This window comes from Parasteatoda tepidariorum, chromosome 5, assembly GCF_982258835.1.
Source record: "Parasteatoda tepidariorum strain Cologne lab strain chromosome 5, Ptep-v5.0, whole genome shotgun sequence".
Lineage (NCBI taxonomy): Eukaryota > Metazoa > Arthropoda > Arachnida > Araneae > Theridiidae > Parasteatoda > Parasteatoda tepidariorum.
The window spans coordinates 116577696-116595235 of NC_141759.1; the positions used below are offsets into that span (position 1 = coordinate 116577696).

At 28.4% G+C, this 17540-nt stretch overlaps 1 protein-coding gene across 3 annotated transcripts; it reads right to left on the reverse strand.

The window, feature by feature from the left end:
* Nucleotides 1–458: 458 nt before the first annotated feature.
* LOC147810055 (transcription-associated protein 1-like) lies at nucleotides 459–15068 on the reverse strand. 3 transcript variants are annotated; one of them, XM_087164919.1, is made up of 5 exons: nucleotides 12040–15068; nucleotides 11269–11433; nucleotides 10654–10703; nucleotides 2622–2695; nucleotides 459–2442 (listed from the first exon to the last, which is right to left on the reverse strand). In XM_087164919.1, the coding sequence occupies exons 2-4, from the start codon at nucleotides 11372–11374 to the stop codon at nucleotides 2663–2665; spliced, it is 189 nt and encodes a 62-aa protein (XP_087021045.1). In that variant the 5' UTR covers nucleotides 11375–11433; nucleotides 12040–15068; the 3' UTR covers nucleotides 459–2442; nucleotides 2622–2662. The 3 variants fall into 3 exon arrangements, with proteins under 3 accessions (XP_087021045.1, XP_087021044.1, XP_087021043.1); XM_087164918.1 differs by lacking the exons at nucleotides 459–2442; nucleotides 2622–2695 and adding an exon at nucleotides 9694–9846 and having other exon boundaries at nucleotides 13312–15068; XM_087164917.1 differs by lacking the exons at nucleotides 459–2442; nucleotides 2622–2695 and adding an exon at nucleotides 9694–9846 and having other exon boundaries at nucleotides 12866–15068.
* Nucleotides 15069–17540: the final 2472 nt, after the last annotated feature.

Sequence of the window (17540 nt, forward strand, 5' to 3'; positions counted from 1 at the left end):
TAAGCGAATTTTTAAATATTACCAAAGCTACGTCAAATAGTTTAAATTTTACAATGGTTTAGCCAAATAACGATTTTTATTGCTTACTCAGGAAATGAAAGAGAAAAAATACAATAATCTAATCTACATGCATTTAAAAAGGCTTTTAAACACAAGACTTGAAATTTTCATATCATATGAACTAATAATTATTTTAATAACTAAAAAAAAAACTGATACAAAGACTCTTAAAATTATTTTTATTCACCATCTCAGTAGTTGAATCTGGGCCTTTTGTTCACTTGTCTGAATTTGAATCGGTGTTATGGTAAATGTTTCTTTCAATGAAGGTTCCAACGTAGCTGCGGATAAATCCTTTACTTTTCGAGTAGGCCGTGTTTCAAATATACGATGCAAGTAATTAGGCAGTTCTTTGTAAGTATTCTTTACATAAAGCAGAAACATCTGTGTCTAAAAATAATTGGAAAATCACAACAGCTTAATCATTTTTTACAATTTAGAATATATTTTCTTCACACAATCAGTATGTAGCATGATAATGCAACCAATCGATTTCATGATGCTGTTAAGAATCATACTAATAATAATCATACTATTTCTCTTTCAAATATTTTGCCTTTTATAAATATAATCATAATTAATATCATGCTATATGATATGATAATTATATGATATGGTAAACACATCATATAATTATTATAATTTCATATGTTATCACAATAAAGGTGGAGCTTGTTTTATAATCACAAAAATGTATTCATATTGAAAAATGCAGAGAATTAAATATTTATACACCATATTTTTTCTTCTTCAATAAAGAGTTTGTCATAAACCAATTCTGATTAAATAAATAACACACACAACAAAAAAAGGCATCCACAGTCAATCATTTTTAATTAAAATTTTAGAAGTAAAAAACACATAAATGTTTCGCAAAATTTCAACAAGAAAATTAAAAAGAATATAGTTTCCTTAAAAAAAAATATAGCAGAAAATTGCATTCAGTTAAAATATTTGCAAGCAATTAAATTTATGATGAAATCTACTTTATTTTAATACATAGATTTAAATTTGTTGAACCCTATTTTTAAGCGGCACAACCATATCATAATTAATATTTTACATGTTTTCTTTTGCTTTGAAGTCACACGATGATTATGCTATTCTTCACGAATTTTTTTTATTTGTTGTAAGTTGAAGAGGTGTTATTAATAGCTAAATTTTTTAAATATATCATTATTTTCACATCACTGCATGCAACCCTTAGATTTCTCACTCAGTTAAGTTTTATTTTAATATGCTTGATGTTTTGGTATATTGTGGTTTAACAGGATGGTGAAGAATACGAAAACGAACAATATAAAATAAGTGAATAACAGAAGTATTTAACCCATGGAAGTAAAAAAAAAGAGGTTTTAATTACATTAAAAAGATTTATTTAGAACAAATTACCAATGAATTGAGAAACTTATAAACACTGAATTGAGAGTATTTCTATATTTCTCCATAATTCTTTTTTTAATTTATTTTTCTCTACTTAATAAATCATGAACATTTTAAAGGTTTCTTTCACATTGGACTTTAAAATAGTCAAAAAAGTTTAAATAATTCAAAGTATTAATAAAATTGTCCTGTTGTGTTGTGGGGGAATCATTGATATTTCACATCCCCTAATATTTTGAGTTATTCACACCAAAATTAAAAAGAGCCCACAATATTTTTTTTTCATTATGACTTTCATTTAAATTTAGTGCAAAAAAAGCATTTTATAATATTTAAAAAATAAATTTATGATTAAGGCTCGTTATAATTAAAAATATATATATATATTTAAGGATCAGAGCGATTTGGATTGGAAAAAACAATATTCCTCAGAATTTTTCATTTAGTAAAAGTAAAAAAATATGGAATTCTTTTAAGCAATGTCTATTAAAAATCTTGAGAAATTAAAACAAAAAAAATTTAGGAACAATTTGCCAAGAAATTTCTGTACAGAGAATTTAAAATGAGTTCACTCCTTGTGATCATTAACATTTATATTGCAAATTATAGGCCAATAAACTTTATTTATAAATTGATTCATTGCAGAACTAATCCTCTGCAATGTTTCTATATCCTCTGTTTATTTATAAATTGAGTCATTGCAGAATTATCTTCCTCTCTTTCCTCTATTCTTTCCTTCCCTCATTTTATCAAGAATTATTCATAGAAGCATTTATCAATGTAATGGAAGCCGACATTTGAACTTTTAAGTGCTAAATAACTAATTAATCAAACAAATGAAAAATCTAAAAAAAAAAATTTAGTTTAAGATGCATTAATAAAAAAAATAGTAGCCAGAGTAATGTAAAATGATAAATAACTAGTATTATTATGTATGCTATCAAATGACATCCGCTCAAGTCAATATTCTTTTCTCCATGCAAATGCAAGTTAATAAACCTATAGAAAAACCTTCCACTCAATATAATGCAAAAATTTACAAAAGTTGAATAATAAAATAGTTTTCTATGAATCTGTACACATAAATATATTAATACAATGAATTTGTACAGTGAAATATATTAATACAAAAGCAAATTCATTGAAAATGATAAATCATATAAATAACACATTCTTACCTCCACATTGCATGGTGGCCTTATGAAATTCTATGATTATTCTAAAAACTACTAATGTTTTCCTCATTTTCCAACTGAAATATGAATATTTGATATGAATACTTGAATAATAATAAAACAGCAATAAAATCAGTATAGGAGAAGTAACAAAATTCTAACATTAAACATATAGAGGAAATATATGTTGAGAAAGAAATCTCCATAATTTCTCTTCAAGTTCTTATAAAAGCAACAAAATTATAAATAGCAACATTTTATTAGCTAATCTGTTCAGATGTAAACATCAATCTTTTGTAGTAAGGTAATTTCTGAAAAAATTTTAAAAAAATTATCAAGTATTTAAAATAAAAAATTCGGTTTTGAGAATTGAATTGAATTGAATGTATGGTTTAGTGGCACAAAGTCCAAAAGAGGACATGCTGCGCCAAACAATACGGTAAAACAGTTCAATAGACAAAGTACAGGCACCACTTTATTTGTCATACCATTATAACTGATAAAATTGTATAAGTTTGTAAATGGAATAAGTTTGTATATAGAATCAGATAAAAGGTATGAATAAAATCACATTAAAGGGTAGGAATGAAATCGGATAAAAGTTATGAATACGATATAAAATACACGAAATAAGTAAAATAAGTTGTTCTCTAAAGTGAATTCGGTTTTGAGATGAAGCACAGTAAGTCAAATTTTATTTTCACTTTAAATTCTGTAATAAAAAGCACCACTCTTTTCCCACAATTTGAAGGAAATACAAACTCTTAATCTTCTATTTATTATTATAAAATGTAGAGAAGTAAATTAATAATGCTAGAGAAGAAAATTTTTAGTTTTCAAAAAATATTTTCAGCTATTCAAAATTTTGACCAAATAATTTTTACTTTGCACAATTTTTGTACTAGTATTTCAGTTTGTACCCAATATTTCAGTAAAATATAACACTTTTTTTAATCACACAGTATGGCTTATAAAAATGAATTACTAGAAGTTTAAACTTTTCTAGATCCATGCTCTTTATTTTCATGTATTTCAATTATACTCAACAAATAACAATGCATGCAGAACAAAAATATACTGTAAGTTCTTGTTCTGACTATACTGTTAGGGAAATTAAATTGATCGATAATTGTTACTATTTGAAATTATACATAACTGCTGGCTGATTTACAAACGACTTATTAATAAAAGAAGTTTTTTTTAAATATATATATTCAGAAGATAGTTGTCACTTACTTCTAATAATTTGAACATTAAAGACAAGGTTGGTTTGCTATGAAGTAGCAAATGATTATTCGTAGGGAGAAAGTGAATTATTTCTGAAATTGTCTCACAAAGTTGTTGAAAAAAATAATACAATTCAGTGGAAATATTTTTCAAGGAAATCGTAATAAAAAAGCAAATTAAAATATATAATTAAATAATAATTTTTAAAAAATATTTTCAAAACAACAAGAATCATATTAGTTGAGCAACAAAACATTCATTCTTAACCATTGTGATAACAATATTTGATTTATATTGAGTAAATTTGAATACATATTGAGTATATGATAATTTTCAACAATGACAATTTGATATTTTGTTTGGTTAACAAAAACTTGACCAAAGTCAATAATTAAATTTGAAAAATATTGTAATACACAGTGAAATATGTATGTTTCATGACAATTTATCATAATATTAAAATTCTAATTAGGTCTGATATGTTATATTTTTAATAAATTGTCAATAAAATATTAGACAACAGACAAATTTTCATGCTTAAAATATTATATAACAAGAAGTAGAGTTTTCAAATTTAATTTTGAAATTATATGATGAAAATATGGAATATCCTATTTGCTAGTAAATTTAAAAACATTTAATAAATCTCTAAAAACTTGAATAGACAAAAAACTGCAATACCTTTCAATTTAAAAAAAAGTCTTTATGCATTATTATTAAATAAAATACAAACATTGCCCAAGCTGAAGACATTAAGCAGCCTTTGTAGCAGGCCAAAGAAAAAATCAGGACATCAATAAAAACAGGATAAAATTGGAACAGCAGAGCATTTTCTGGAACAGTTAATTAAAAAGTATAATTTACTCTACTTAATAGTAACAAAATAAAATTTCACAGCAAAAAAATTACTTGTTCATAGCAAAACGTTTTAACAGTTTCCAGAATAATTTTATCAATACAGAAAAACAAATAATAGTTCCAAATCAAAACATGGAAAATTTGATGGGACTGTTGCATTAAAAAAAAAATGAACAGCATTAATTCGTCAATATTCTACTCATACCAATACATAATTCAAATGCGTAATTGAGTTGAAGATTTCTTTAATCTAATTAAAGTAGGGTTTCAATAATCTCAAAACTAAAATGCAATGAATATGCTGCTTAACGTTTATGTACAACACTAATTTTAGTGAGCAATCCTCCAACCCATCATTTAAAAGTTTTATGACTGTTTGTTAACTGAAATCACATGAAAGAAAACAATCAAAATTTAGACAAAACAGGGAAATCTTACAAGATTTTCTAATGTATTTGGTGAAAATAATAAGTAAGCATATCACCCTTGAAATCGACATTTATAAAAATTTGATGTTGCAAAATTGCTTATCAATTTTCCTTTTCATTGAATGACTTAATTCCCAACGAGGTTGAAACAATGAATCCTCTGGGTAAGGCCTAAATATCTAAGCCATGTAAGTAATCAATAGACAGTCCCTATATTGGAACTATCAAATATTGCGACTTTGACAAGCATTAAAAAAAAAAAAGATATTGGATCAAAATTTTTCCATTCTTTAAATCTACTTTTTCAAAAATCTGCATTTTTATTCCTGGAAAATTGAATATTCTATACACACATAAAATTCAGGACAAATACAGATAAAATACTTTTTATCAGAAACATCAAGATTATCAGGACAATTACTAACAGTGATTTAATCTAATTTTTAAAAACAGCAGTCTTGAGTATAAAAACAAACTGAGATCAAGCGTAAATAGAGAAAACCTGATTGTTCTGCCAAGATATTAAAATGAGTTTGATTTGTTCAAATTTTGGTATCTTAAACCCATATCAATGACTATTAATTGTGTTCAATAAGCTTATTAGTTAAGTTAACTAATAATTGACAATGTATAGATAAAAAAATATAAAAGAGTAAAGGAAAAAAATTTAGATTGGCTATGTTCATAAAAAATAATACAGGATATATATATATATATATATATATATATATATATATATATATATATATATATATATATATACACACACACACACATCAAAATATGCAAAATGATCCATTGGTATGACATGAAAATACATATATATATATATATATATATATATATATATATATATATATATATATATATATATATATATATATATATATATATATATATATATATATATATATATATATATATATATACACACACATCAAAATATGCAAAATGATCTATGACATGAAAATACATACATGAGTAGTTTTTTCTGCAATGAATTGTGATTCTCCATCTCCTAAAATTCTGATGAAAATTTTTATAGCATGATCAAAAATTGAAGGATATTGTGGATTGCTAACAATAGTCTGAAAAAATAAAAGGATACATTAATTACAAAATTATAACATAAATATTTTATTTAAATATTATTCTTTTTATTATTGTTAGTCAAACATCTATTCAAATTCTTTTATTTTTATTTGTTATTTCAAAAAAAATATATATATAATTTTATAAACATAGTATGCTTTATTTCAATGGTGTGCCTCTAGTCTTTAACTATCAAATTCAAACTGTGATGTATCAAAATAAATATTTTTTTTCCTTCATTAGAGTAATAAAACTAATAACATGTTTACCATTAATAGTCTATTAATACTAACATAGGAGGGAAGATAAATAGTGATTTTATGTCTCAGCTTGCTGAAACAGTTTTTAAAAAGCTTTTGAGCTAAACATATCACTTTAATGCTTCTTAATTCTTAAAATTTAAATTCTTATTTGCCATTCAATTAAATTCAATGACCTTGATACAATTGGTACTAAAACGTTAATTTTTTAATAAATACGTTTATTGGTAAACTAAACTGCCAATTACATTTAATGTAAAAGAAAAAAAAATTGGCAAAAAAGTGAAAAATTAAACCAAAAAATATGAGGCCAATTTCAATAACTAGAAAATGGGGTGGGGTTTAAAAGGTTCCTGTAATTCCATAGTCAAAATTGAATTGAATGCTGGGCTTAATGGCACAATGACTTCAATTTTATCAATACAGAAAAACAAATAATAGTTCCAAATCAAAACATGGAAAATTTGATGGGACTGTTGCATTAAAAAAAAAAAATGAACAGCATTAATTCGTCAATATTCTACTCATACCAATACATAATTCAAATGCGTAATTGAGTTGAAGATTTCTTTAATCTAATTAAAGTAGGGTTTCAATAATCTCAAAACTAAAATGCAATGAATATGCTGCTTAACGTTTATGTACAACACTAATTTTAGTGAGCAATCCTCCAACCCATCATTTAAAAGTTTTATGACTGTTTGTTAACTGAAATCACATGAAAGAAAACAATCAAAATTTAGACAAAACAGGGAAATCTTACAAGATTTTCTAATGTATTTGGTGAAAATAATAAGTAAGCATATCACCCTTGAAATCGACATTTATAAAAATTTGATGTTGCAAAATTGCTTATCAATTTTCCTTTTCATTGAATGACTTAATTCCCAACGAGGTTGAAACAATGAATCCTCTGGGTAAGGCCTAAATATCTAAGCCATGTAAGTAATCAATAGACAGTTCCTATATTGGAACTATCAAATATTGCGACTTTGACAAGCATTAAAAAAAAAAAAAGATATTGGATCAAAATTTTTCCATTCTTTAAATCTACTTTTTCAAAAATCTGCATTTTTATTCCTGGAAAATTGAATATTCTATACACACATAAAATTCAGGACAAATACAGATAAAATACTTTTTATCAGAAACATCAAGATTATCAGGACAATTACTAACAGTGATTTAATCTAATTTTTAAAAACAGCAGTCTTGAGTATAAAAACAAACTGAGATCAAGCGTAAATAGAGAAAACCTGATTGTTCTGCCAAGATATTAAAATGAGTTTGATTTGTTCAAATTTTGGTATCTTAAACCCATATCAATGACTATTAATTGTGTTCAATAAGCTTATTAGTTAAGTTAACTAATAATTGACAATGTATAGATAAAAAAATATAAAAGAGTAAAGGAAAAAAATTTAGATTGGCTATGTTCATAAAAAATAATACAGGATATATATATATATATATATATATATATATATATATATATATATATATATATATATATATATATATATATATATATATATATATATATATATATATATATATATATATATATATATATATATATATATATATATATATATATATATATATATATATATATATATATATATATATATATATAAACTGCTGTTTGTAGAAAATGCAACACCATGAAAGAATCATCAGAATCAAATGAAATTTAATGCAGAAACGACTTGTACTGATACAAATAAATGATGAAATTTTCAAAACAAAAGAAACAAATTAAGCGTCCGAAATCAGTATTTGGTGCAGCCACCACGCGCTGCAATAAGTGCTGCTATACGACGTGGCATGGAGTCAAACAGATGTTGAATATCTGCTTGAGGAAGAGAATTCCATATCGCTTGTATGCGCAACCAAAGTTCGTCTTTGGAAACTGCAGGACGCGGATCACGAGTGAGACGCCGACCAACCGTATCCCACACGTGCTCAATAGGCGACATATCCGGCGAATAAGCAGGCCAAGGAAGAAGTTGCATGCGTTGTGCTGAACAGAAGTCTCTAACAGTCCGCGCAACATGTGGGCGTGCATTATCCTGCTGAAAGATAGCTCCAGGGATGCCTTGAAGGAAAGGAACGACTTCGGGCTGTAGCACTTCACGGACGTATCTGTTGCTATTGAGATTACCCTCAATTCGTATCAAATTGGATCGTCCATGATACGAAATCGCACCCCAGACCATAACTCCGGGTGTTCGACCACTATGTCGTTCAATAATACACTCAGGAAGGCAGCGTTGACCGGCATAACGTCTAACACGAACACGGCCATCATGGGTCCACAAATTGAAGCGTGATTCATCTGAAAAGACAACTTGGTGCCAATCAGCTCGCCAGTCTCTGTGCTCAAGAGCCCACTGCCGACGCAGCCGTCGATGATCCGCCGTGAGGGGAATCCTGTATAATGGCACCCTTGCACGCAATCCACGGCGCAGCAGACGACGACGAATTGACGAAGCCGACAATTGTACACCTGTAGCAGTAGACCAATGTGCTGCCAGCTGCCTGGAGGAAGCTGTGCGATCATTCACCGCCATGCGGAGCAGGTGTCGATCATCGCGCTCTGACGTCACCTTCTGTCGTCCAGTGCCTGTTTTTCGAGTTGTTCGGTGCTCGTCGGTCCACTGCATCCAAACTCGCATCACTGTGGAACTGTTCCGCTGCATACGAGCTGCTATTGCGCGATAGGAAAATCCTCCTTCTCGAAGGCCGATTATCCTCCCTCGTTCAAACTCCGTAAGTTGCTTGAATTTCTTATTCTTCCGTCGTGGAGGCATACTCAGGTCTCACTAAACGTTTGCCACTAACAAATAATCATAGACTATTTTCAACGTCCCGCTACAGCACTTTATTTATACGCTTTCAGCATCAATTCAGAGGGCGCTGCGCGCGCCACGCACTCGCGATGGCTCTGAAACTTTATTAACTTGCATAATATCCTATAATTGACATTTGCTGCGAATTTCATTTGATTCTGATGATTCCTTCATGGTGTTGCATTTTCTACAAACAGCAGTTTATATATATATATATATATATATATATATATATATATATATATATATATATATATATATATATATATATATATATATATATATATATATATATATATATATATATATATATATATATATATATATATATATATATATATATATATATATACACACACATCAAAATATGCAAAATGATCTATGACATGAAAATACATACATGAGTAGTTTTTTCTGCAATGAATTGTGATTCTCCATCTCCTAAAATTCTGATGAAAATTTTTATAGCATGATCAAAAATTGAAGGATATTGTGGATTGCTAACAATAGTCTGAAAAAATAAAAGGATACATTAATTACAAAATTATAACATAAATATTTTATTTAAATATTATTCTTTTTATTATTGTTAGTCAAACATCTATTCAAATTCTTTTATTATTATTTGTTATTTCAAAAAAAATATATATATAATTTTATAAACATAGTATGCTTTATTTCAATGGTGTGCCTCTAGTCTTTAACTATCAAATTCAAACTGTGATGTATCAAAATAAATATTTTTTTTCCTTCATTAGAGTAATAAAACTAATAACATGTTTACCATTAATAGTCTATTAATACTAACATAGGAGGGAAGATAAATAGTGATTTTATGTCTCAGCTTGCTGAAACAGTTTTTAAAAAGCTTTTGAGCTAAACATATCACTTTAATGCTTCTTAATTCTTAAAATTTAAATTCTTATTTGCCATTCAATTAAATTCAATGACCTTGATACAATTGGTACTAAAACGTTAATTTTTTAATAAATACGTTTATTGGTAAACTAAACTGCCAATTACATTTAATGTAAAAGAAAAAAAAATTGGCAAAAAAGTGAAAAATTAAACCAAAAAATATGAGGCCAATTTCAATAACTAGAAAATGGGGTGGGGTTTAAAAGGTTCCTGTAATTCCATAGTCAAAATTGAATTGAATGCTGGGCTTAATGGCACAATGACTTCAATTGTGGCATATATAACCAGTGGAATTACGAAAAATAAACTGTCATATCTGAAACTGAAAAAATTAATTTAGAATACCCGATAAAATGACATTATGAATACAGCATTTTACTATATTAAATTAAAACCTTACTTCAACCTCTCCACTTAATTCTTGCAAAGCTTTCAATTTACTTTCATCCTCTATAAAAGAAAAGAAAAAGAGAAAATTAAAGTTTTGCAATATAAAAATCAATAGCAATTAATGATAGATAAATAAACTTAAGTGAATTAATGATAGATAAATAAATAAAAAATAAGCTATAATTGCAGGTTACTACAATAAATACATAAAATATATTTGATCAAGGTTTTGCTTTAAAAAGAAATGTGGATATGATTAAATTAAAAATGAGAAGTAAGAATATTTAAGTATGATTTTTGATCAGGTGCAGATAAATACAATGATTTATTTATAGGTAGGTATATAGTTATCTTTAAGTAAGTATGATTCAAGTAGATAAGCAAGATTTATTTATAAGTATATTACTTTGGTTATTTTATTTTTTATGAATATCAATGAATGAGAATTGTAAACATTATCAAAATAAAAAAACATGAGCCATAAATATATAGTTATTCATTAAGTACATCTTTAGTACTAAATATATCTACGTAATCGCTATTACTAAATTGCAATGAGAAATTTTTAAGTGAAAATAAATTCTGATTTTTCAATTCCCAATGACTAATTAGGTATTAAACTTACTTGCAACAGGATCTTGGAGCATTGATACATATGAGCTGTAAGCATTCATAACGGCAACATGATCATTAATGGGTGCTGATACACTCCTTACGGGTATCCCTGCCATGCGTAAGGACTCCAGAAAAAGCTATTCAATGATAAAACTCACCTCCAATTTTAACAATTCTATAAAAAAAAAATAATAATAAATAAATATTTTTAAGAATTTGCATAAATTGTAAGGACTGCAATTATTCACAGGCAAAATCAGTGACCATGTATTAGAAATTTAAAAAAAAAACAGACATTATTCTGTTTTATAAGAACAAGAAATGTTATATTAGAGTTTTCACCTAACACCACTTAGAGCTTCAGTCTCTAGCTGAGTTATATGGTATAAAATACAGTGTTTTCATTACAGAAAAAAAATGAGAGAGAATTTCTCACCCTTTCTCAAAAAGTTAAGTGAGATTTCTAAAAATTAAAAAAAACGTGAATAGACTTGGAAAAAAAATATTTCTTTAATTATAATACACTTTTAACATCTTCTAATTTTTAAAGCATTGAATATTTTTGCTGCATCATCATATGGAAAACGTTCTAGATCTACTTTTTCATCAGCTTTTCTCATTAGGTTGCTCAAATGTTTATCAGTCATTTGTATACGATATTTTGTCTTAATTCGGTTTTGAGTGCTAAATGACCTTGTAACAGATGCTGAACAATTCGGAATCACTTAGAAAATTTGTAGCATTGAAAAAAATTTTAATGTCTTACATGAAGAAATCTTACCTTCCGTGAACACGTGGTTGCAGATAAATGTGTTCTGAAAGGTGTTCCGTCATTCGGGGAGGGGGGGGGGTGATTGTGTTTTGCTGTTCGCACCTGTTCTGAACAATACTGGTAAATAGGGAAGCTAGATAACAGGGATCCGTGTTGAAAATAATGAAAGATCAAGGAAGAAAAGTGAAACGGATATTATTCAAAATGGCAGAAGACTAATTTTTTTCCAAAATTCGCTCATTTTGAAATTGATTAATAGAGTGTGCGATCTTCTCGCGTTAATAATTTTTTAATGCGAGAAAAGAAAAAAATAAGCGAGATTCTCGCGATGTAGTGAAAACACTGAAATAATATAAATACAGTTGACGCTTAATATAATGACCCCTCTGGTCCAAACAAAAGCGAATGATAAAACATGAGTTTGCTATATCGTGATGATATATATGTAGTGCACATATTTACTTAGATTTTTTACTAGATACCTTTTTAAAGATGTAGAGTTTCAAGTATTTTGAGATTTTTAATCCAAAATCAAGACAATACATAACTACAAACTCATATTATGGAACTATGGATTTAATTTTTGCCCCTTACATGCTCACACTTTCAGATCTGGTCATTTTAAGATAATTTGACAAAAATAGGTATCGTGGTGAGTTTGTTTTTAAAATGCTAAGTACAACATAGGCTAACACTTTAGTGTAGGTACTGATAGAGATACTCATACCCATAGATACTCATATTCTTAAAATCTTTTTAAAAATGGATATTTATTAGGTCTTTAGTACATATTCACACAAACACATAATAACAACTAAGAAAAGCACATGTATACATTTTTAGTGACTTTTTGCTTGTGCCCAGTAAAGTGAAAAGTGTCAGTAGTTATACTCCAACAGCCATGAATTTGGTTACCCTTGATAAGTTTACCCTCACATAAGGTTTATCAATTGTGTAATATTTTCAGATAGATTAACTAAGAAAACAGAATTTTATTTACAATTGTTAGTTAATTTTTATCTAGTACTAATGAGGGGAATATTTCCGTATCATGCCGACTATAATCATGAAAGTTATAAATTTATTTCAAATTTGCAAACTATTATTAATAAATAAAACAAGTAGAAGTTTGTCTGAGGATGGCTATGAGTAATATCCTTTCAGTAGGCCCCCCTTTATGTTATTTTTTTTAGAGGGCCACTGCCTGAAAACTTATTTAGCTATAGATCAGGATACAGAAATCTTCCCATAATGAGCTACAGTAAGGTATAATAAACTTACTGCAATAAGTGATTAAAGTAATAAAAGTTTAATAGGGTTGCAAAAAACTACGTTTAACCAATTTTAAAAAGGGAGGGGGGGGTGCGATTATGCGGGTTGCTTTCGGCAGCATTGCTGCGAAAGATTATTCACACTAAATACGAAAAATTCGAATATGTGAATGGTCCAAATTTTAGAGCCATCTGCGGTGACCAGCTTTGCATCATAGTTCAACGCTTCCTTTGAATTCTCAGCACTAGAATTTTAAATTCAAGTCGAAGGGTTAAAAAATTTTTCAGACCTGCTTGCGATGGCGAGTTCATCTGCCAAACGAAACTCATCGATTCAAGGTTCTACATAGTCGTCCACTACCATGAATCACCTCTTTACGGTTTAATGGAATAAAAGTCGGAAATGGCTATGCTGCGCTAAGTACAAGGGTATAATTTGAAGAAACATGTTATCTAGCATAACTGTTGAACAGTTTAATTACCCTGATGGTTATAAAAAAACAAAATTGTTCCTTTTTTATTTTTTTCCTTTGTCTCATAAGAAGCACATAATCTATATCTATCTTGGTAAAAACGTGTTATTTAGCATTAATGGGGTAATTGGGATAATTATAAAAACCTGAAAGTAACCTTCTTTTAGCTTTTCTTATTTTCCCATAAAGAACACGTGGTCCAAATTTGAGTATTTATTTCGCATTAGTTATAATTTTAATAACTCATAAAAATAATAATTAATACCAATTACCAACTTGTGTATATTATATTTTTATCTCTGTCTCATAATCACCCCTTAAATACAAAATATCGAATTTAAACTTTAAAATTTTTCTGTTTACCACAAATTTTAACTTCCTAACTTCCCGCGATGTGAGAAAATTAAGGATGAAAGAGGAAGAGCATTTTATTATATACCGATATTATAACATTCGGTATTACATATCATGCATTATACATCATGTATATGGATTTTCACATTACAAATGTTATTTCGGAAAAGAAAATACAAAATTTGATTAAAATGTATATGCGATGTTTAAATAATACCACGATTGCAATTTGAATTATTCAAAGCATTTGCTTTTTCTGCGCTATGTACAAACACGCTATACATACACATGTACATTATATGTACATTGCGCTATAAAAGAAAAGAAAAAACGGAACACCAAGAATAACTTTTGATTCAATGATTGAATTTTCACATGGTAAGACTTGATTTTAGTTGTTATACTATACCGTAGTATATATACTATATGCTACTATACGGTATAGTTAGACTATACCGTATAGTAGCAATCTGGAAAATATGCCAGGAGAGCTACCGAAAGCTTGGATTAATGTTAACTTTGCTTTTGCGTATTTCTCCCTATCAGAAAAACTTTTTTTAACGAATCAAAATTTTTTCACATACAATCGTAAAATTCGCTTTTGCTAAGATAATTCCACGAAAAAAAATTCAATTTTTAATAATTATTGGTTATTAATTTACGTGTCAGGGTCGTTTCCCCAAATCCCTCTGATTCCCCCTTCTTATGGACGTCACCATACTATCGACCAAACCATAGACTAGATTGGCAGTTCAGTATGAGCCATGATAATCACCAAGAGAGGGAAGGTTAATGGAAAGGAATGGCTCTTTCGTAAAGAATGACCAGTATTCGTTTGTAGTCGTCTGTCGTAGAAGGTCCAACAAGGGGTCAAACCCCCCTCCCTCCGAAAGGAGGCCTCAAACAAATTAATTCAAAATATTTAAATTAAAACGAATTTTATACTTTAAATTTTTTTCTCACATATTTTTCAAATGTGTTTCTAAGAATCTAAAATCACTAATATTGATACCATTATGTGCAGATTCATTTTAATGTCAATTTAAATCGCATTTTTTTCTGTTATCGATGTATTTTGTACTGTATGGTGCAATTTACCACACATTGTAAGCTTAAAAATTACTTCTGCAATAAAGAAAAATAGTTGCAGCAGTCACCGTCATTTCAAACAATTTCCACGTTTTTGACTCTCATAAAGTAAAAATTATTCGATAATAAAAAATTGGACTTTCATGCACATTTAACAAAGCATTTAAGGAACATTTTGATATGAAAATGTTATTTTTATATGCATCGATTGGGTTTTGAATCATTTAAATGTTTTGAAAATAAAGTTATAAGTACATTTTTTGCATCCACGTATTCTATCTATCTAAGGATATGATGCCCCGCTTTGCGAGAACTTCGAAATGGTTATGCCCGTTAAATTGTAAAATTCGAATTTTTTTAAATTGTTACAGAATATAATTTTAGGAACAAAAAAAGGTCTATTCTAATCAGGGGACTTTATGTTAATATATATTGCAAATAAATACAAAGAAAGTTTTAAAATTTATCCTTATGATTCCCATTTCGCTTCGAAGATGCTTTCAAAGTGAACATCTATGTTTGGTAAAATGCTAATTTCTCCATTTGAGAAAAAGAGTGAGTTCCATCGGCTTAAAAAATAAAATTCAAACAAATATAGTTAAAATTTGTAATGATTTTTCAATTTACAAATTTTAAATTTGAGTCCGAGAAACGAATATTAACTAACTTACATTTTAAAAATAAATGCCACATATGGCTGCTGTTTGTCTGCCTATGTTTTCGTTTCTCTGCAGAGCTGAAAGCAGACTTTTCACCAAAATTTCCGTTTCGCCCTGTAGAAGCTTATTACATATTGGCATACGCCTGCACCGAATAACCTTTCACACAGTTAATTAATTATTGTTTACCACATATCAATGAGAAACACCTTTTTCTTCTACCATTTAAATTTGCTTTTGCTTTTATAGTTAAGAATTTTAAGTCGCAAAAATAGACAAAATAATAATAATAATAATTAATGAGTTAGGAGACCAAATTTCGAAAAGTATGAGTTTTTATTTTATTTCTCAGGATTTATTTGACCGATTTTGCTTAAATTTTGTATTTTGACATTTAAAACTGCATTCTTTCAAATGATAAATAAATTTTATACCTTGCATTTCTAAAGTTTTTCGACTTTCATTAAATAAAATAATAATAAACGTTTACTAAAAGTTATATTTTACATGAAATTAACTTTAGAAAAACGAATTGGAATTGGTTGATGTGATTGGTTTAATGCAAAACTTTTTCAATTCGCTTAAAAAAAAATTGGGGATATAATGAACTACGAAAAAACTAAAGTTAACATTAAAGGGTCCAAACTTTCAAACGCGCTCCTGAAGAAACTGTTAAAACAATATTTCCTGATTGAAGCTACTATATTTTAGGGGCCAGAAATCCTAGTTCGTCGAAAAAAGGTATGTTTAATCAGAGAAAGTACAAGTACGTCCTTATGCCTTATTTCCTAGCTTAAAATATCGTTTGCACAAATTAATTAGTATATTTGACGTCACCCTCTCGAACCATTAAGAACGAATCCTAGAACATGAAGATCCGAACTTTAGATCAAAAGTTATTCCAGTGGGTTCATTTAATTTTTGCGCACTGTAGATTTATTTGAAGTATATGTCAATATTGCTGATAATAGTAAAAGATTTTTTCCTTTTTATATAGAAAGGTAATTTAGCTGGTGGTTAATCCTCATATATATATGCTTTGAAAACTTTAAGGATTATGATTGGAAGAGGAAAATAATGTTAAATGATGTTCACTTTCTATATTAATATCGGAAATAAGTAAATAAAAACGTCTTCTATTTTGTCATTTTTCGTTAATTTTAATAAAAGAAAAATGCATTTTCCCCAAAGCCGCTATTGCGGAAAGCTAATTTTTTTAAAACTCGTTATAAACAAAGAATTTCTGTACCTTAAATATTAATGTTTTTAAGGTATCGTAATATCGGACATCTCGCAATATGAATCTCGATGTATCAAACTTTCAGTGGATGGGTGCCGCAGTTGGTTTGTCGCCGGCCTTCTGAGTCCAAGTCTGCGGGTTCGATCCCCGGCCCAGACACCGGATTCTCGGGAAAATCCTCAGCGGCCATGTCGTATGATTATGCGGCATGTAAAAGATCCCTGGAGTGCTTTATTGGCTCTTGGCATTTCCGGCATTCTTAGTGCACTTTAGCATCCAAATAGAGTCTCGGTGCTGCCATCTAGTGTGGCAGAAACTAGACGTCCAAATTAACATGACCAACGGTATCTCACCCATTGTGGTGGTCCTGAAAGAGTGGATGCCACCCCTAGAGAACACACTAGGTCTGCTCATCGGCAAGACT